Genomic DNA, 21,684 nt, shown 5'->3' on the forward strand with positions numbered 1-21,684 from the left:
GTAGTAAGGGCGTGGAATGCCCTGCCTGCAAAAATAGTAGACTCGCCCACTTTAAGGGCATTTAAATGGTCATTGGATAAACATATGGATGATAATGGAATAGTTTAGGTTAGATGGGCTTCAGATAGGTTTCACAGGTCGGCGCAACATCGAGGGCCGAAGGGCCTGTACTGCGCTGTAATGTTCTATGTTCTATATGTTCTAACTGCATCCAGGTGCAAGAACATCTGCAAATGAGAGACTGCACTTTAGCCTGCATATTTCTGTTGCATGCTGAGATACTCCAGTTTGTAGAGGGATCAAAGGAAGTCAACAAGTTTCTACAGATGGAAGAGGAAAGAGAACAAAAAACAAAGAACTATCAACTCCCATGTACGAAGGGGATGTTAGCGATCTCTGAATGCATCGCATGAAATTACCAATGATCCCACTTAGAAAAGGGGAACAAAAAAAAACAGCCAAAGAAAAAATGTTTAATCAACTAAGAGCTTTCAGTCATATTTGTTTATTACCAATAGACAATATCTGTGGGCCTTAGTCACCCTCTACATAGAAGGCTAAGTGCATAGCTAATCCTCCAAAATATTTAACATGCACTGCACAAACAGCTTAAATGATATTTAATACTGAAGTCCAAGAATAAAAGTTCCATCTGATATACAAAGTGCGTATGCAATTGAACAGGCTTAAATTGCAGATTAACTACGTTCTAGAATATTGGCTCAAAACAATACTGGAAATAATACAGCATCACAATGTCTCTGACAGGAAACAGACACATTTGAATCTCCCATTGCCTAAAACACTACAGCTGCACTGGTTTACTGAACCAACAAAGAAGTTACAGGGTCCTATGGTGGAGTGCAGTAAATGTGATTCTAAAGCTTAATGATTAATCAGTAAAAAAAAAAAAATACCCAACACATTCAGTGCGTTAATTATACCATCACATAAAATAAAAATTCTGCAGCGAAAGAAAGACCAATCAGCCACCTGCGTTGACACTCTGAAACAGCTATCTAAGTGATACCACTTCCCTGCTTTTTTCTCCATAGCCCTAAAATTTTGCTTCTTTAAGTATATTTTGCTTTATTAGTTATTATTGAATCTGCTTTCACTATCTTACCCGGAAATGCATTCCAGATCATCTAAACTGCATAAAAGAATTTTCATTACTCTTCTGACTCTTTACAAATGATCTTAAACATGTGACAAATGACAACAGAAATTGCTGGAGAAACTCAGCAGGTCTGGCAGCATCTGTGCAAAGAAAGCAGAGTTAAAGTTGGGCCGGTGAACTTTCTTCAGAACTCAGGCCTGCTGCAGTGCTCGATTGAGGCTCACTGCAAGCAGGCAGAATACCACCTCATCTTCCACTGTTTTTTCTTGGACTCCCAACCAAACAAAATTACAATTCTTGGTCAAACGCTTATCAGACTAAAATCAGTTATTTTGATTAAAAAACAAGTGTAAGTTCCAGGACGGCAGACTTACCAATTTCTTCAAAGTGCGTGGTATTTAAAAAATGTGTGCATGTGATCAAATGGTATATCGCATGCGAGAGGACAAAACCTCCATTTAATTAGCGGTTTTCAAACAAGTAATAAAAGATGTCTTTAACGTGCACTGAGTGACAATTATTAGGCATTAAACAACAGAAACTTTACACTTTCCATTGTGAACATTCAAACAAAGAACGAGAGAGGGGACTACAAAAGTATTGGTTTCAAAAAGAGGCCAAGATGTACAAAGCAAACAAATTCACCAAGTGGGGGAACCAAACTGTGCAATTAAAAAGAAAATGTATTTACACCGCTTCAGCACAGAAACACATTATAGACACACCACAACACCCAGACTGATAGCAAATGAATAATGAAAACTAAAAATGCTGGAAACCTTCAGCAGGTTTGATGGCTTATGTAAAGACCTGAAATGGTCAGCTGTTTTTCTCTCTGACTTTCAACATTTGCTGTGCTTTGGTCACATAGATCATAACTTTATAACCTAAGCTGGATCCACGCTCCAATTTAGAACTGGGGCTGCCTTGTATAGTTAGAATAATTCTGTGTACAGCAACACATTATACCAGTGTCCTGTACGCATGTTCTCTTGGCCATGAAAGAAAATTTCACTGCACATTCAGAGAAGTGAGAAGTTTCCTCAGTGCAACAGTCAATGATGTCTTTCAACCACATTAAAAAAAACTAACAAACTGGTCATTCATCTCACTGCTGTTTCTTAGGATCTCACTGCTGCAGTGGCTTATACAGTATGTGTAAATGTTGCACTACAGAACATTTACCTTCATTTCAAAGATTTTCAACTAGACATTTAAAATTCTTAAAAGAAAATATTCAGTTTCTCACAACACCACCCCTTCCACCAAACCTCCCCGTCCCAGCAATGTATTTATTCATTTCACTAACTTGACATATGCGCCAGTTGTTTGCAAATAGAATTTGTGAATTCAACAAAGTAATCACTGTTCAGATTTCAGTTACCGCATCTCCAGTGGGGTCTATCGTGCATACTATGGTTGCTTGATCCTCTGGTTATCCCCTGGCTCAAGCCCTAGTCACTGAGAATTACAAAATATTAATTGTTTTTAGCAGTTCTGAACTTAAAACGTTAACTCTAATTTCTTTCTCCACACACCTGAGCTTCTCCAGCACCCGCATTTATTCAATTACTTTTAGTAATTGGAGAGAAGACTGGTTCTTCAAAACGGATGACAGCATTCCACATCCACCCGAAGTCTACACTCTCAAACATAGTAACTTCCAGTCATGTAATATTATTTATTTCTGTAACTGCATGCATTATTGTCCTGACAATATCCCAACTCTGGCATGAAATGTATGAGTATATGTATCTTGAAGACCTGTGCATCACAACTAATTATTTCCCTAGCCAAATTATTCCAGTACCACAATGACGTTAACATCTACCCAACAATTTGGAGGAGTGCCCAGGTCATAGAGTCATCCAGTTGTACAGCACAGAAATAAACCCTTCTGTCCAACTCGTCCATGCCGATCAGATATCCCAAATTAATCTAGTCCCAGTTGCTAGCATTTGGTCAATATCCGCCTGAACCCTTCATATTCCAAGTACCCGTCCAGATATCAAAATATATGTTGTAATTGTACCAAGCCTCCACCACTTCCTCTAGCAGCTCATTCCATACATGCCCCACCCTCTGCATGAAAAAGTTGCTCTTTAGGTCCCTTTCATCCCATTGCCCTCTCACCTTAAATCTATGCCCTCTAGTTTTGGACTTCCCTACCCTAGGAAAAAGACCTTGGCTATTCACTCGATCCCCACCCTTCATGATTTTATAAACCTCTATATGGTCACCCCTCAGCCTCTGACACTCCAGGGAAAATAGCCCCAGCCTATTCAGCCTCCCCCGACAGCTCAAACCCTCCAAACCCGGCAACGTCCTTGTAAATTGTTTTTGCACCCTTTCAAGTTTATCAACATCTTTCCTTTGGTATGGAGGCCAGAACTGCATGCAGTACTCCAAAAAATGGCATAACCAATGTCTTGTACAGCTGCAACATGACCTCCCAATTTCCAGACTCAATGCACTGACCAATAAAGGGAAGTGTACCAAACGCCTTCTTCACTACTCTGTCTACCTGTGACTCCACCTTCATGAAACTATGAATCTGCACTCCAAGGTCTCTTTGTTTGGCAACACTTCCGAGAACCTTTTCATTAAATGCATAACCCCTGCCCTGATTTGACTTACCAAAATGCCACACCTCACATTTATCTAAATTACATTCGATATGCCACTCATCAGCCCATCTGATCAAGGTCCCTTTGTAATTTTAGATAACCTTCTTCACTGTCCATACACCACCATGTTTGGTGTCATCTGCAAACTTATTCACCATTCCTCCTATATTTGCATCCAACTCATTTGCATAAATGACAAGGTGTCCCATATCAATTTAACAACGGATTACCACACTATCTTCCTCCCTATCATCAACAAAGTGCTGGAAAGAGGCATTAACTTTGTCACTTAACAATGCCTACTCACCGATAACCTGACTACAGATCTTCTCAGTTCGTGTTCCACAACAGCTAGGTAGCTGCAGACTTAATCCTACCCTTAATCCAATCACAGATGGAAGAAATGAGTCCCAAAGAAATGACATGAGCCTTAGACATGCATAAACCATTTAGCAAGATTTGATTTCAAGGAGCCTAAGCAAACAGAGGGCAATAGGTGTTAAAATTCAAGTCTCTCACATCACTCCAAAGAAAGGGGTGGTCAGAGACCTGTAACACTACTCTCAGGGTTTGAGACTACATAACTGAAAACAATAGGTTCTCCTGTTGATTATCTATGATGGTTCACTCAGAATGGGTGCTATTGCAATAACTGTCAAGAATAAAGCAATTTATTTTATTGACCACCTTGCCACTAATATCAAAATCCATTCCTTTCATCAAGGGACTGCTACTGCCACTTGATGCAAACAAGAATGTAACATAGCAGTTAACCCAAGACTACTTCAACAGTGCCTCTACCACCATAAATGCCAGGAGCAAGAATATTACAAATGATGAGGAGAGGTGAATCAGTCCTACTCTTTTCAACCTCTCCAGCTGGCCGCAACAAAGGCTTAATTTGTTTTATGTACAAGGCTTTGACTGTTTCCAGTTAAAATGTTGTTAACTGATTTTTATTGTAGATGTGAGGAGCCAATTAAAAGGGTTTCTAGAATTAAAGAAAGAGCAAGTTTATTATCAGCTCATTCCAAGCAAAATAATAAAAATGTAACATTAAATATTGGGCATCTGTGATATCACATGGTCTTTATACACATATACAAAATTGATAAGGAGCTAGCATGAAAAGGAAAATAAAGAATATTGTTTCTTTGGCGTCCTTGAGGCGTGAGGTTTTTACTTGAGATCATAGTTTTATAGTTTGTGTCTTCAACTAGCAGCAGCAATTGTCACAGTTATCCTTTGAGGTCTCAAAGTTCTGATGTGTTTTGTTTTAATAAATAGTCACCAGGTGATTTTTTTTCCCTTAAGAGACAAAGAGAGTTCCCCAGCCTTTTGTTATGCATCCTTAGTTATTTTTCCCCTCTCTCTGCCAAAAGGAGTTTCTTCATAAACAAACTTGCTTATGTATTTCCATGTTTAAATTCTTTGTCTCCAAGCTTGATAAACTACAAATAATGCTTTCAGCATCAACAGGCGAATATTCTCATCAAGGTGTAAAACAAGCTAAATGAATTTATTGAACATTGTAAAGAACCTTTTATAATGCAGAAATCAAAGCCTTGCTATTTATAGTTAACTAGAATTAACTCTCACAAGATTCACTTTTCCAATAGAATGGGCACCACTAAGCTGCAGCCACAAGCCCTGTGTAACTGAGCCTTAAAAATCCAAGTTTATTTCTCGTTTGCTGTTTTGAATTTTGTAGGCCTGGAGGTGCCGGTGTTGGACTGGGGTGGAAAACATCAGAAATCACACGACATCAAGTTATAGTCTGACAGGTTTATTTAAAAACTCAAGCTTTCGGAGTGCAGCCCCTTCGTCATGTGAAGTGAGAAAGAAGCACACAGGACACAGAATTTAAGTAAAAGATCAAAGGGCCACACAACTGATAAGGTTGCATTAAAACAAACCTAAGATGCGGTTAAATCTTTAATCAATTAGAAGATTTGAATTGATTAATATGTTTATGTAAATCCCTGAATTTCTTTCAAATCACTGCCCTGAGAGAACTAAAAGGTTTTATCAGCATAAAGAAGAGGTGAAATTTTAGGTCAGACAATGCATGTTAGGTGTCAGGCCTTGTTTAGAATCTGTTTGAGTTCTGGTGTGGAGTCAGACTGGTTTTATTTCTAAAGTAGTAATTTATAAAATGCCACATCGACTGACTGTCTATTAATTGTGTTCTTTTTGAACAAAATAGAATGTATCTGCAAATACAAATTCAACTTGTAAATTTACATGTTGGTGTGTGCATGGCGGGGGAAGGCAGGAGGGGGAGGAAGAGACAGCGAGAGCGAGAGACAGCATATGTGGAGAGAGAGAATGTGTGTGCGTTTGTGAGTGGCTATCAGCCTCTGCTCAGCGACTCTGCATGGTTGTGTATCCCGAAGTCCGCCTTGGAAGACATTTACCTGAAGATCAGAGGCTGAATGTCCTTGACTGCTGAAGTGTTCACCCACTGGGAGGGGGCATTCCTATTTGGCGATTGTTGCATGGTGTCTATTCATCTTTTGTTGCAGTATCTGCGTTGTTTCACCAATATACCATGCCTTGGGGCATCCTTGCCTGCAGCATTGAGATAGACAACGCTGGGCGAGTCACATAAGTATCTGCTGTGCACATAGTGGGTGGTGTTCCCACGTGTGAGGGTAGTGTCCATGTCAAAGATCTGACATGTCTTGCAGAGTCTGCCATGGCAGGGTTGTACAGCGCTGTGGTCGATGTTGTCCTTAAGGCTGGGGAGTTTGCTGCAAACAATGGTCTGTTTAAGGTTTGGCGGTTGTTTGAAGGCGAGAAGTGGAGGTGTGAATATCTTGGGGACGTGCTCATCATCATTGATAATGTGTTGAAGGTTGCAAAAGAACATGGCATAGTTTCTCTGCTCCCAGGAAGTACTGGATTACGAAGGATACCCTATCCATCGTATCCCGTCTTCTGAGGTTTGCAGAGAGCACACAGTAAAGCCACCACACACAGGATAATCCATAAAATCAGAACAGCAATGCAAGATATACAAGTTTCAGAGTTCTTTTATTCCAGATGTTTTTCCATGTATTCTTCTGATAGTTCCCACAGGTGATTTCTCAGTCCCTACATTCTTATGACAAATTTTGAAAGAACGCTGGGGAAAGGGAAAACTCAAGTCAGTGCTGCAATCCTGTACTTAAAGAGGATTCTTTTGGTCTTTGAAAGATGGCGAAGTTACACTCCAATAAATGTTAGCTGCCAAATAAATAGCTAGCCATTCAAATAATAAGCAGAAAGGTAACTTGTTACAGCTACAAAAGTACATTCACAACATAAAGTAAAATCAACAGTTTAATAGTTTTTAAGCTTAGCTAAATTCTAGTACATTATCACCTCATCTATTATGGAACCGTTTGAGCAGTCAATATTCTGCACAAGATTCAGACAGAAGATTTGAAAGATGGTATGTTTATTTGAATGTTGCAGATAGAAGATTTGGCTTGCAAAGGCCAAGCTGATAAATTCTTTGGAAACAATTTCCAGAGTCGAGCAGAGTTTAAACAACTGTTCTTGAACTGAAAAACTTTTAGAAAATGCATGTTCAAACAACTCAAAGAGCAGATTTTGTTTCAAGCTTCAGGGGCTGGATTCCTCCGAGGCACCTATTTGGCACATCAATCAAACAACTGTTGCACCAATACATCAAGTTAAACTAGGACGTTACTGGTTATCGGAGAAGATAACTTTATTAACACATTTTCCCTTGTATTCCACAACAGAAATCAAAACCAAGGCAGTATTTTTTAGACAAAATGCCACTATTTGTCATGATATGCAAATCGTTGGGAACATTGGTTCTGATGAAAAGATCACATTCCTGAAACTATAACTTCATTTCTCTCTGCAGATTCTTTATTCATTCATGGGATGAGGGTGTCACTGGATAGGCAGCATTTATTGCCCATCCCTAATTGCCCAGAGGGCAGTTAAGAGTCAACCATATTACTGTGGGTCTGGAGGCACATGTAGGCCAGACCAGGTAAAGATGGCAGTTTCCTTCCCTGAAGGACAATAGTTGAACCAGTTGGGTTTTTCCAACAATTGACAACGGATTCACAGTCATTAGATTCTTAATTCCAGATATTTATTGAATTCAAATTCCACCATCTGCCATGGCGGGATTTGCACCCGGGTCCCCAGAACGTTATCTGGGTCTCTGGATTAACAGTCCAGCGATAATACCACTAGGCCATCATCTCCTCGACTACCTGCGTCACTGGAGTATTTACAGCATTTTCTTCTTTTCATTATGGAAAGATGGATTTGTGCTGCTCCAAAAGCCTTATGGAATATAGTAATGCATTCAACCAAAAGGAAATGCTTTAAAATCCCTCTATCACTATCCCTCAACATTTCCTGTCTCATAGGAGATGGGGTGCAATATATACAGTTGACTGAGAGAATTTGTTCCCAGATAGTCTCACAGCTTCACCCCATCCATCATCTTGAACTTTCACTGCCTCCAGGGATGTTCAGTTGTGATTTCAAGTGTTCAGTTCCACTCGCAAATTCACAACACTGAAGTATTCCATGTCTGCATGCTACAAGACTTGGCCAACGTGTAGGCTTATCCTGAAACTCTCTACCTAACATTCTACAAGTATAAAGTTTTTGAGAAGATTTGTAGCTAAAGTTTTGGATGAGGTTAAACTTGCTCGCCGAGCCGGTATGTTTGGTTGCAGACATTTCGTCACCCTGCTAGGTAACATTGTCAGTGTGCCTCTGGTGAAGTGTTGGTGTTCTGTCCCGCTTGGTATTTGTATATCTTGGTTTGCTGGGGTGGTTAGCATCAACGTCCAGTTCTTTTTTTCAGTGGTTTGGATATCGGATCCAGTTCAACGTGTTTGTTGATGGGAGTTCTGGTTGGGAATGCCATAAACAGAGCTGCATCAGGACATTATTCAAACGAGCCACAACACCGCAGCAACCTGGAAATGCGCAAAGCAGAACAAGAGCGCTTATACGGAGATTTTTAAAAAGGAATAGATACCCAAAAAGCACAATCCACTGTTGCTTCCATGACAGACCAACCAGTCACCCTTCTGTACATCAGAGACATATCAGAGATGACCACAAGAATACTCAGACCCTAGGTATCAGGGTAGCCCACAAACCAACAACCACCCTGTGACAGCTACTGATGAACATAAAGGATCCCATACCCACAACCAATAAAACTGAGGTAATATACAAAATACCATTCAAGGATTGAGAGAAACATTACATAGGCCAAACTGGAAGAAAACTGACAAGGATACACGAACACCAACCAGCCACTAAGAGACACAACCAGTTCTCACTGGTTTCAATACACACAGACAAAGAAGGACACAAATTCGACTGGGACAACGTATCCATAATAGCACAAGCCAAACAGAGACATGCCAGGGAATTCCTGGAGGCCTAGTATTCCAACCGGAACGCCATCAACACATTGAACTGGACCTGATACACAAACCACTGAAAAACAGAACTGGAAGTGATGCTAACCACCCCAGCAAACCGAGGCATATAAATAACAAGCAGTACAGAACACCAATGCTTCACTGGAGGCGACTGACGATGTTATCTAGCAGGGTAACGAAACATCTGTAATCAAACACACCAGCTCAGCCAGCAAGTCTACAACTTCATTCTACAAGTATCTAAACTGCATGAACTGAATCTGTTCAAAGAGGCGGTTCACCACAAACTTATCAAAGGCGTTGCTTGGCCCACATGATGAACTATCTTTCATGAAACCAGAGAGAATAGATTTTGTCTTATCTGAAAGATGATTTGGCAGAAAACCCATAGTACCTTATTAAAGTATCAGCCTAGATTCAAAAAAAATTTCTAATTCAGAGATATTATTACACATCTCTGGAGGAGATGGAGCCTGACCCACAGTCTCCTGGCCCACATGGACACCACCCTTGTGCCACAACAGCCAGCTTAGATTCAACGCTTATCTTTGGAGTCGTACTTGTACCCTTTACGTTTGGCTCCATGTCAGATGTGAGAGTGTAACCACTAAGCCAAGGCTGTCAGGAACATCTGCAAACAAATGCAGCTTCAGTTTGAATTTGAATCTTTATTTAGCAGAATAACCAACATCTTCTGTCGGTTAATCAGGCATTTGGACAACCAACATAATGTTCACAAATCCTCAAAAAGTTAGGATATTTACACCCTCTGTAAGCTACTGCTGGTTTATCCTGTGGAAAATAAAACCTGTTGCTTTTCTGAAGAAGGGTCCAGACCTGAAAGGCAGCTTTCCTGCTCCTCTGATGCTGATTGGCCTGCTGTGTTCATTCGGCTCTACAAAATGTTATCTGTGTTATTGGAAAAGCTTAAGACGGGGACATTAGTACAATATAGCAGTTTAGCAGTCATGACACAAACACAGGATTAGAAAGATTGGGCCGCACAGAAAATGGCCACTTTGTCTAAGCAGTCCAGGCAAGCCTTTATTTTTCACCAAGTTCCTCCTATCCTTCCTCGTTTAACCCCAGCATAACCTCCTATACTATTTTCCCCATATGAGCTTACTTATCTTCTTTTCATCAATACCATTCATCTGAACCATTCCTTTCATAGCAAGGTCTACCTTCTCATGCCTCAAGAGGTTTTGACTGAATTCTGTATTACATTTCTTCGTGACTATCTTATATTGATGCCTCTAGGCTTACCACATGCTGTGTGTCTACTCTTATCAAAACCTTTCAAAATTTTCTTTCCTTTCAAAAGACCAGACTCAGCTTATTCACCAGGAATGTAATCAGATCAACCAAGATCTTATTGAATAGCAGAACAGGCTCATCAGTGTCAAATGCTCGTAATTTATATGATCATAGGTATCCTTTCTTTACATGTATAATCTTGCGGTACTGAATTCTTTTTTGCATTCTCTCCAGTGTGTCTATTTCCTTTTTTTAAAAAAAGGCAGCTAGAGCGGTATACAGTACTCTAGGTTTCTTCTAACCAAAGGTTAATGCAAGTTGAACAGAACTTCATTGCCTTTCAAATCAGCAATGTGACTGGCTCTCAATTGCCCTCTGAAATGGCCTAGCAAGCCACTCAGTTGTACAAATCGCTACAAAGCCTCAAAGAAATGAAACTGGACAGATTACCTGGCATCGACGTAGGCACCGTAAAAGACAATGGCAGAAACAGTCCTGTCAACCCTGCAAAGTCCTCCTCACTAACATCTGGGGTTAGTGCCAAAATTGGGAGAGCTGTGTCAAAGACTATTTAAGCAACAGCCTGACATAGTCATACTCACAGAATCATACCTTACAGATAGTGTCCCAGACACCACCATCACCATCCTTGGATATGTCCTGTCCCACCAGGAGGACAGACCCAGCAAAGGTGGTGGCACAGTGGTATACAGTGGGAGGGTGTTGCTCTGGGAGTCCTCAACATTGACTCTGGACCCCATTAAGTCTCATAGCTTCAGGTTAAACATGGGCAAGGAAACCTCCTGCTGATTACTACATACCGCCCTCCCTCAGCTGATGAATCAGTAGTCCTCAATGTTGAGCAACACTTGAAGGAAGCACTGACGATGGCAAGGGCACAAAATGTACTCTGGGTGGGGGATTTCAAGATCCACCACCAAGTGTGGCTTGGCAGCAGTATTACTGATTGAGCTGGTTGGGTCCTAAAGGACATAGCTGCTAGACTGGATCTGCAGCAGGTGGTGAGGGAACCAACAAGAGGGAAACACATACGCTACTTCATCCTTACCAAATCTGCCAGCTGCAGTTGCATCAGTCAATGACAGTATCGGTAAGAATGACCAGCGCACAGTCCTTGCGAAGACGAAGTCCCACCTTCACGGTGGAAGTTATTGTCAATGTGTTGTGTGATACTATCAGCGTGCTAAATGGGACAGATTTCGCACAGTTCTAGAAACTCAAGACTGGGCATCCATGAGGCGCTGTGGGCCATCAACAGCAGCAGAATTGTACACCAGCACAATCTGCAACCTCATGGCCTGGCATATCCCTCACTCAACCATTACCATCAAGCCAGGGGCTCAACCCTGGATCAGTGGAGTGCAGGAGGGCATGCCAGGAGCATCAGGCATACCTAAAGATGAGGTATCAACTTGGTGAAGCCACCAAACAGGACTACTTGCACGCAAAACAGCGAAAGCAGCAAGTGATAGACAGACCTAAGCAATCCCACAACCAATGGATCAGATCTAAGCTCTGCAGTCCTGCCACATCCAGTCTTGAATGGTGGTGGACGATTAAACAACTCACTGGAGGAGGCGGCTCCACAAATATCCCCATCCTCAATGATGGAGGAGCCCAGCACATCAGTGCAAGAGACAAGGCTGAAGCATTCGCAGCAAGCTACCAGTCTTCAGCCAATTCGATTCACTCCATGTGATATCAAGAAACAGTTGGAGACACAGGATACTGCAAAGGCTATGGGCCCTGACAATATTCTGGCAATAGTGCTGAAGGCTTCTGCTCCAGAACCTACTGTACTCCTAGCCAAACTGTTCCAGTACAGGTACAACACTGGTATCTACCCGACAATGTGGAAAATTGCCCAAGTATGTCGTGTACACAGAAAGTAGGATAAATCTAACCCGGCCAATTACCGTTCCATCAGTCTACTCTCAATCATCAGTAAAGTGATGGAAGGTGTAATCAATAGTGCTATCAAGCAGCACCTGCTCAGCAATAACTTGCTCAGTGACGCCCTGTTTGGGTTCCGGCAGGGCTACTCGGCTCCTGACCTCATTACAAACATGGACAAAAGAGCTGAATTCCTGAGGTGAGGTGAGAGTGACAGCCCTTGACATCAAGGCTGCATTTAACTGAGTGTGACATCAAGAAGTCTAGCAAAGCTGAAATCAATGGCTATCATGGGGCAAAATCTCCCATGGTTTGAGTCATACCTAACATATAGGAAGATGGTCATGGTTGTTGGAGGTCAATCATCTCAGCTCCAAGACATCTCTGCAGGAGTTCCTCAGTGTAGTGTCCTAGGTCCAACCATCTTCAGCTGCTTCATCAATGACCCTCCCTCCATCAAAAGGTCAGAAGTGGGGACGTTTGCTGATGATCGCACAACATTCAACACCATTTGCGACTCCTCAGATACTGAAGTAGTCCATGTTCAAATGCAACAAGATCTGGACAATATCCAGGCTTGGGCTGACAAGTGGCAAGTGGCAAGTGACATGCGTGCCATACAAATAGCGGGCTATGACCATCATCAACAAGAGACAATCTAACCACCACATCTTGACATTCAATGGTGCTACCATCACTGAATTCCCCACTGTCAACATCCTGGGGGTTATCATTGACCAGAAACTCAACTGGACTCACCACATAAACATGGTGGCTACAACAGCAGGTCAGAAGCTAGGAATACTATGGCAAGTAACTCACCTCCTGACTCCTTAAAGGCTGCCCACCATCTACAAGGCACAAGTCAGCAATGTGACAGAATACTCCACACTTATCTGGATGAGTGCAGTCCCAACAACAATCAAGAAGCTTGGCACCATCCAGGATAAAGCGGCCCGCTTGATTGGCACTACATCCACAAGCATCCACTCCCTCCACACCGACACTCAGTCGCAACAGATGCACTGCAGGAATTCACCAAAGATCCTTAGTCAACACCTTCCAAACCCACGAACACTTCCATGTAGAAGGACAAGGGCAGCAGACTTTTGGGAACACCATCACCTCCAAGTTCCCCTCGAAGCCACTCACCATCCTAACTTGGAAATATATCGCCGCTCCTTCACGGTCGCTGGGTCAAAATCCTGGAATTCCCTCCCTAATAGCATTGTGGGTCAACCCACAGCAGGTGGACTGCAGCGGTTCGAGAAGGCAGCTCACCACCATCTTCTCAAGGGCAACTAGAGATGGGTAAAAAAAACTGCTGGCCAGCCAGTGATGCCCACATCCCACAAATGAATAGAAAAAAGAAATTTTGTTCCCTTAGCAATAGTTTGGCAAGTTTATTTTTTATATAGCATCAATCTGCTCAATTAGTCTATTGTAAAACCACAAAACCAGTATTCATTCATTCATTCAATAGCTTCTCAGATCTCTCATGAAATACTATTCTGGGGTTTATTTGTCACATAGTTACTGACTTCTCTAAGCTCTTTCCCTGTTCATTTAGGTGCACTGGACAATAGAAAGCACAAAAAAGTCAATGAAAAAATACTGCAAAGTTACAGGGATAGGGTGGGATGCTCTTCGGTGTGGACTCGACAGGCTGAATGGCCTGCTTCCACAAGGTAGGGATTCCAATTTTATATAAATTGCCGAACTCCAAAAGATAAGACATGCCTTTATATATCGAACACCATCTCCATGGAAATTTAGCAAATGCTTACTGGTGTACTGGGCACTTAATCTCAATCAATGCTTTAGTTACACCCCTGCAAAGTAAGGAGCCTCAATAAAATTTGTTGTATACAACATTATCAAGTTTGAAAGGAGTGAGAGAGAAGACAAGGTAATTCGGTTAGGTAAGTCAGATGAACTAAGAGCATGGATGACTACATGGAATTATGATGTTATTGCCATTACGGAGATATGGTTAAAGGAGGGACAGGACTGGCAGCTTAACATTCCTGGATATTGCTGTTTTGGAAGGGAAACAAAAAGGGGTGGGGAAGTTGCACTGCTGATTAGGGATCACATCAGAGCTGTGTTGAGGGAGAACACATTGGAGCAATCTTGCATTGAGGCATTATGGGTGGAGCTCAGGAACAGGAAGGGTGAAATCACAATGTTAGGAGTTTTCTAAAGACCTCCCAACAGCCCATGGGAGATAGAGGAGCAGATATGTAGTCAGATACTGGAAAAGTGTGAAGAGCAAAGTAGTTGTGTGGGTGACTTCAACTTTCCTCTTACTGACTGGGAATCCCTTAGAGCCAGGGGCTTGGATGGAGAGCAATTTGTTAGTTGTGTCCAGGAGGGCTTTTTGAGGCAGTATGTTGCCAATCCAACTAGACAGGAGGCCATATTACACTTGGTCCTAGGGAATGAGCCAGGACAGCTGATTGATGTTTCAGTAGGACAGCATTTTGGGCTTAGTAACCATAACTCCATAAGATTTTGAGTAGTCATGGAAATGGACACAAGCCGCCCTCGGGTGAGGGTGCTTAATTGGGCAAGAGCCAATTACACCCAAATTAGACAGGAACTGGAGAATGTGGATTGGAAGCAGTTATTTGAGGGCAAATCTATCTCTAGCATGTGTGAGGCTTTTAAAGACCAATTGACTAAAGCGTGACCGATTGACTAATGCATGTACCTGCAAAACTGAAGGATAGGAATGGCAGGATTCAGGAACCATGAATGACAAGGGAAATTGTGAGGTTAGTCCAGAGAAAAAAGGGAAGCATATGACAAGTCTAGGCAGCTACAAACTAACGAAGCCCTGGAGGAGTACAAGGAAATTAGGAAGGAACTTAAATGCGCAATTAGGAAAGCAAAAAGGGGCCATGAAATGTCTTTAGCAAACAGGGTCAAGGAGAATCCCAAGGGTTTTGTGGAGCCACAGGAAGTTGGGGGGATCCTGAATGAGTACTTTGTATTGGTTTTCACCAAGGAGAAGGACATGACTAATGTGGAGGTCAGGGATGAGTGTGTGAATATTCTAGAGAATGTCAACATATTGAAAGAAGTGGTTTTGGGATTCCTAACTTGCATTATGATAGACAAGTACCCAAGATCAGATGGGATCTACCTCCCAGGTTACTCAGAGTGACAAGGAAGGAAATAGCTGGGGCATTGGCAGATATTTTCACATCCTCATTGACCACAGGTGAAGTTCCAGAGGACTGGAAATTAGCGAATGTTGTTCCCTTGTTTAAGAAAAGATGAAGGGATAATCCAGGAAACTGTAGCCGGTGAGCTTGACGTCTGTGGCAGGGAAGCTCTTGGAGAAGATAATGAGGGACAAGGTGTATGCACATTTGGAGGAAAATGGACTAGTTAGTGACAGGCAGCATGGTTTTGTCCGGGGAAGGTCATGTCTCACCAACCTGATGGATTTTTTGAAGAGGTAACGAGGATAATTGATGAAGGTGGGGCTGTGGATGTAGTTTATATGGACTTTAGTAAGGCATTTGATAAAGTCCCAGAAGGCAGATTGGTACAAAAACTAAAATCACAAGGGATTCGGGGTGGCCTGGCTAGATGGATAGAAAACTGGCTTGGTCCTAGAAGTCAGAGAATAGTGGTGAGAGGATGTTTTTCAGAATGGAGACCGGTAACCGGTGGTGTTCCACAGCGGCCAGTCTTAGGTCCTTTGCTGTTTGAAGTACATATAAACGATCTGGAGGAAAACGTGGGTGGTCTGATAAGCAAGTTTGCTGATGACACGAAGATTGGTGGAGTTGCTGATAGTGCCAACGATTGCGAAAGTATACAACAGGATATAGATAGATTGGCAACTTGGGCACAGAAATAGCAGTTGGAGTTTAATCTAGACAAGTGTGAGGTCATACATTTTGGAGGATCAAATTTAGGTGTGAGTTATATTGTAAATGGCAGAACCCTTAGAAACACTAACATTCAGATGGATCTGGGCATGTAGGTTCACAGTTCCCTGAAAGAGGCAACACAGGTAGCCAAGGTGATTAAGGCATGTGGCATGCTTGCCTTCATCGCCCAGGGTGCGAAGTACAACAGTTGGCAAAACATGTTGCAGCTATATAAAATCCTTACAAGGCCACATTTGGAGTATTGTGTGCAGTTTTGGTCGCCACAAGGATGTGGAAGCTTTGGAGAGAGTACAGAGAAGGTTCACCAGGACGTTGCCTGGTCTCCAAGGCATTGACTATGAAGAAAAGTTATAAAGACTAGGAGTGATTTCACTGGAAAGATAGCAGCTGACAGGAGACCTGATAGAGGTCTACAAAATTATGACAGGCATAGATAGGGTGGATAGTCAGAGGCTTTTCCCCAGGGTTGAAGCTTCAGTTACAAGGAGGCACAGGTTCAAGGTGAGAAGAGGAAAGTTTAAGGGAGATGTGAGAGGGAAGTTTTTCATGCAGAGATTGGTAGCAGCCTGGAATGCACTACCAGAAGGGGTGGTGGAAGCGGGCACATTGAAGACATTTAAGAGGCACCTAGATGGGTACATGAATAGGGAAGGGTTAGAGGGATACGGATCGAAAAATGGCCGGTTTGTTTTTAGATTAATTAGGGCATGATGGTCGGCACAGGCTTGGAAGACCGAAGGGCCTGTTCCTGTGTTGTACTTTTTCATTTGTTCATTTTGTAATAACGTATTGGCTTAAAAGTCTGAAAATTGCACAATGAAGGGAGGATAGTGTGAGGTGAGAAACTTTGAGAAAGAATACATGGAATACTTGGAGCACAGAGGAACAAAATAAAACTGTTAACAGCATCAGTGACAGCGTATTATTAAGAGAGAGAAAACAACTATAGGGCCTGAGTGGTGAAGAGAAACAAAAAAAAAGTCTCTGCTAAAGAGACAGCATAGGCAAAATGGACTGAATAGTCACCAGTTGTGGTGCATCATCCTAGAAAGAGAAACAGGAGAGCAATAGCAAGGATAATGATTAATTTTTTTTTTTTTCCATGAGTTCATTGTTGGTCATTGTTGTTCAAGGCCCACATTTTCTGGATATCCCCAATTGCCCTTGAGTTGAAATGTTTTGCTCAGCCATTTTGGCAGAGAGTTAACAGTCAACCACATTACTGTGGGTCTGGAGTCAGATGTCAATCAGATGAGTAAAGACTGCAGGTGACCTTCCTAAAGGATATTAGGACAAGTGGCATTCTTGGAAAACTCCTGTGGCTTTGCTACTTCGGTATCAAGTGTCATTTTTTTTAAACTGAGTAACAATTATATTGAAATTAATTTTTGAACATTTTACATTTCAGCTGATGACAGTCCTGTGGACAGCATCATGGCTCAGTAGTTAACACTGCTACCTTAAAGTGCCAGGGACCCAAGGTTTGATTCCAGCTTCAGGTGACAGTCTGTGTGAGGTTTGCTCATTCTCCCAGTGTCTGCGTGGGTTTCCTCCGGGTGCTCAGGTTTCTTACCACAGTCCAAAGATGTGCTGGTTGAGTGTATTGGCCATGCTAAATTGCCCCATAGTGTCCAGGGATGTGCAGGCTAGGTGAATTAGCCATGGGAAATGCAGGGTTACAGGGATAGGGTAGGAAGATAGGTCTGGGTGGATGGTCTTTGGGGGGTCAGTATGGAGTCGGTGGGCTGTATAGTCTGATTCCACACTGTAGGCTTTCTAATGATTCAACAGAAAAAAAATTGGCAGCAGAGAAGTACATTGATAAACATTACATAGGTGACATTAGAAAGTAATGTACCAACTGACAGTGTGAAGGTGGGCTGGTTTATACAATAAGAAAAACAAACTACCAGGAATATGTTACCATCTTAATAGATGAAAGTTAATATCTGGTTCAGTTGCTGAGAAGTCCAAGAACAAGCCCAGCTGGAGGCCCGTTTACCAAGAACAGACTTTAATTTCTTGTTGAGGTCAGGGTGAAACATATTTGTTCCTTTGAAACTGAAAGAATTTCTCAAGATAGTTTCGTAAGAAATACAGTCTTTCTAATTATGCATGAACAGGGACCTGATCACACATGCCAGAACAATCTACATCCTTTTGCCTTCAAGAATAAACCACTCAGCAAAGTGCTTTTTAAAAAAAGAAAGCCAATCTCAACAGAATTTATTTTTTTCCCTCTTCCTGAAGAGGGAGTGCGTATGTATGCATTGTGTTTTGGGGATCTCTGATTGAGCACTTATACTTTTCTGTCACTAACTGTGTATGTTGAACAATTATTGCATCTTTATTGTGCAAGTTTTATTTTGATGACAGGTCAATGACTAGATTCCTGAAGGAACCTGGTCGATGAATTGAGTTGTTAAAACCTGATATAGTTAAGATGTTTGATTGGTCATTTTGGTAACAGGAAAAATAAACTTTTATTTTATATTACAACCTTTGGAAAAGTGTGACTAGAGTGACAGCATACTCCTCCAATCTTGGTCATTACAACACCCAGTTTGTCCAAATGAGGACTGGTATTGTAGGCTTGTGCCCATCACAGGCTGTTGTCATCCATTTCACATACAGTTAGCAGACAGAGACAGCTTTCAACTTGCCAGTAAATACTGGATTGGAATCCAAGTCCCCAAGGTGAAAGTTGACAACCAAGTGCATTACTTCCCCTTTGGTACTAATTTGGTGCTATTTTACAGATTCTTCAGCAAAGAAACCAGAGTACACGGAGTAGAATGGATTCCAATAACAATAGAAATAAGAGCAGAGGACTGCTCCTCCATGTAATAAGATCATGGCACAGATTCAAATCCACTTGTCCACCTAATCCCAATCTTGAATATACTCAACAAATAAACACTCACAGATCACAGGGAAAAAGAAATACAAAAATTCTCAACACTGAGTAAAGAAACGTCTTGTCTCTGTTCTAAACAGCTGTTCCCTTATTCTAAATCAATGATCTACTGCTCTAAACTGTCCATGAGGGAAACCGCCTTTCAGCAGCTACCCTGTCATGTCCTCTAACGATTTTATACATTTCAATGATTTAGTCTAACCTTTCCAAGTGCAAACTACATAACTGGTACTCCACCCAGATTTGCATTTCCTTTCAGCCAGTTGAAGAAAAGTGTTGCATATCATTTAGAATAATTACCTAGTTCCCATGCTCATGTTGCCTGCAGCAACAGTAAAGTTAATTTTGTACTACACCCAGTCTGTAGTTTTGTGGCAGGCAAAATAAGGAGTTTAATATCACAAGAAGCAAAGTTAATTGCCTAATGGTGAAACACTGTGGCTTTCAGGTTCACAAAACTATGTATTTAAAATTACACTCCCAGTAAAAATAAAAATCAGCCACATGACAGAACTCAAGTTATCTTAAGTAATCTGCAGAAATTTTCCCATGTAACTGGCCTCACTACTCAATGCTGCATTTTGAGATGCAGTCTCCACAGCAAATCATTCCTTAGTGATTTAACAACATGATCTTCCCCAAACGAAACTACTTTGCATCCAGTCCTGAAGGTGCTGATTTTTGCCAGGTCCAAGTTGCCTACACACTTCATACAGAAGAACTGCAAATCATTAGAGGATAACTCACTATATGGTTAGGAAACAAGTACTGGTCAGTGAATACTGTAATGGATACATTACTTTGGACAGACAGGAAGGAAACCGGCCACAAGAATATATGAACACCAACTAGCAACAAAAAGACATGACCAGTACTCACTCATCTCCATTTACATGAATAAGGAGAACCACTTGTTCGATTGGGATAACATCAGGATCCTAGGACAGGCCAAACAGAGACAAGCACAGGAATTTCTAGAGGCTTGGTTCTCCACCAAGGCGGCCATCAATAAACACGTAGAATTAGACCCTATATATACACCACTGAGAAGAAAAAATGGAAATGAGGTAACCAATTCCAATGGACCTCAGAGTTTAAATACCAGGCGGGAAAACACAACAGCACTTCATCGGAGGCTGCACCGATGACGTTACCCAGCAGGGTAATTAAATGTCTGCGAACTAACAAACCAGCTCGGTGAGTGAACCCACCATAGCATCCACAATCCGAGCTACAAATCGACTCAAGAATCTCAACTTTTTTTGCAAACCAACCTATATCTAGGTAGCAGGCTAAATCACATACATACAATGGGCAAGAGGTAGACCACTGTGGTCTCAAGCCAACACCGCCATTTAATAAGATTATAATTGACCTGACTGTAACCTCAAATCCACGTTCCTCCCTACCCATTAACTTTTCATTCCCTTGCTCAACAAGAATCTATTCATCTCTGCCTCAGAAATATTCAAGCACTTTGATTCCAATATATTTTGTGGAAGAGTTCCAACTATTCACAACCCACTCGAGAAAAACTGTTTGCCTCAACTCTGTTTTAAATGGCTGACCCCTCATTTTTAAACAGTAATGCCTAGTTCTAGATTCTTCCATAAGAGGAAGCAATGTCTCCATATCCACCCTGTCAAGACCTCGCGAAATTTTGAGTGTTTCAATCAAGGCACTTTCTACTCTAAATTCCAGCAAATACAAGATGCTGCCTAGCCTTTCCTCACAACACAACCTACCCATTCCAAGTATTAGACTGGTAAATCATTGCTGAATTGCTTCTAATGGATTTGTATCTCTTAAGTATGGAAACCAATACCAGTGAGATGTGGTTTCATTGCTGCCGTATACAAGGGAAGCAAAGCCTTCCTACTTTTGCATTCAATTCTCCTCTCAATAATTTGTAACATTCTATTAGATTTCCTCATTATTTCCTTTACCTGTATAGTAACCTTTTGTGATGTATGTACTGATTTACACACCTCTGACAGATCCCTCTGCATTCAGAGCTATGTAAACTCTGGCCTTTTAGGTAATACGCTTCATTTTTATTCTTCCTGCCAAAACATACAATTTCACATTTCCCTGTATCCCATTAACCAAGCCAGAGTTTTTGTAGACTCCTTATGTCCTCTGCGCAATTTACTTTCCTACCTCAGTTTATGTTATAGGCAAATTTAGGAACTATACGTTCTACCATTCACCTGAGGCATTTGTGTTAATTGCAAACAGTTGAAATCCCAGTTATGATCCCTGTGGCACACAACTTGTTTCAGCTTGCCACGGAGAGGAAGGCTCCTCACTCCTCGTACACACCCATTTCCTGTTAGCCAACTATCTTCTATCCATGCTAAAATGTTACCCCAACAACATGAGTATTTACAAATAAGATGGGCCAAAAGAACTCTATTATTGTTGCTGTCTTTAGATATTAAGAGAAAGGACCACCTTATTATTCACAATGAATTTAAAAACTATTGAATTCAAAGTAATCACT

The 21,684-nt window shown here is 41.6% G+C and overlaps 2 protein-coding genes across 4 annotated transcripts in view; one reads left to right on the top strand and one right to left on the bottom strand.

The window, feature by feature from the left end:
• LOC109914160 (alkaline ceramidase 3-like) overlaps positions 1 to 21,684 on the top strand; it is a 225,651-nt gene that overhangs the window by 62,695 nt on the left and 141,272 nt on the right. The gene's annotated exons all lie outside the window — the stretch shown is intronic.
• The window catches only part of LOC109919078 (alkaline ceramidase 3-like), a 65,070-nt gene that overhangs the window by 1,319 nt on the left and 42,067 nt on the right, over positions 1 to 21,684 (bottom strand). Inside the window, exon 6 of one of the 3 annotated variants that reach the window (XM_048598091.1) lies at positions 6,796 to 6,975. The exons of 1 other annotated variant lie outside the window; for it this stretch is intronic. In XM_048598091.1, the coding sequence (XP_048454048.1) occupies positions 6,955 to 6,975 (21 nt within the window). In that variant the 3' untranslated portion in view covers positions 6,796 to 6,954. Of the gene's footprint in view, positions 1 to 6,795; positions 6,976 to 8,600; positions 8,640 to 21,684 lie in introns of those variants that run through there. One more of the 3 variants, XM_048598090.1, reaches the window with a different exon arrangement.

The sequence above is a fragment of the Rhincodon typus genome, chromosome 6 (assembly GCF_021869965.1).
Source record: "Rhincodon typus isolate 14 chromosome 6, sRhiTyp1.1, whole genome shotgun sequence".
Classification (NCBI taxonomy): domain Eukaryota; kingdom Metazoa; phylum Chordata; class Chondrichthyes; order Orectolobiformes; family Rhincodontidae; genus Rhincodon; species Rhincodon typus.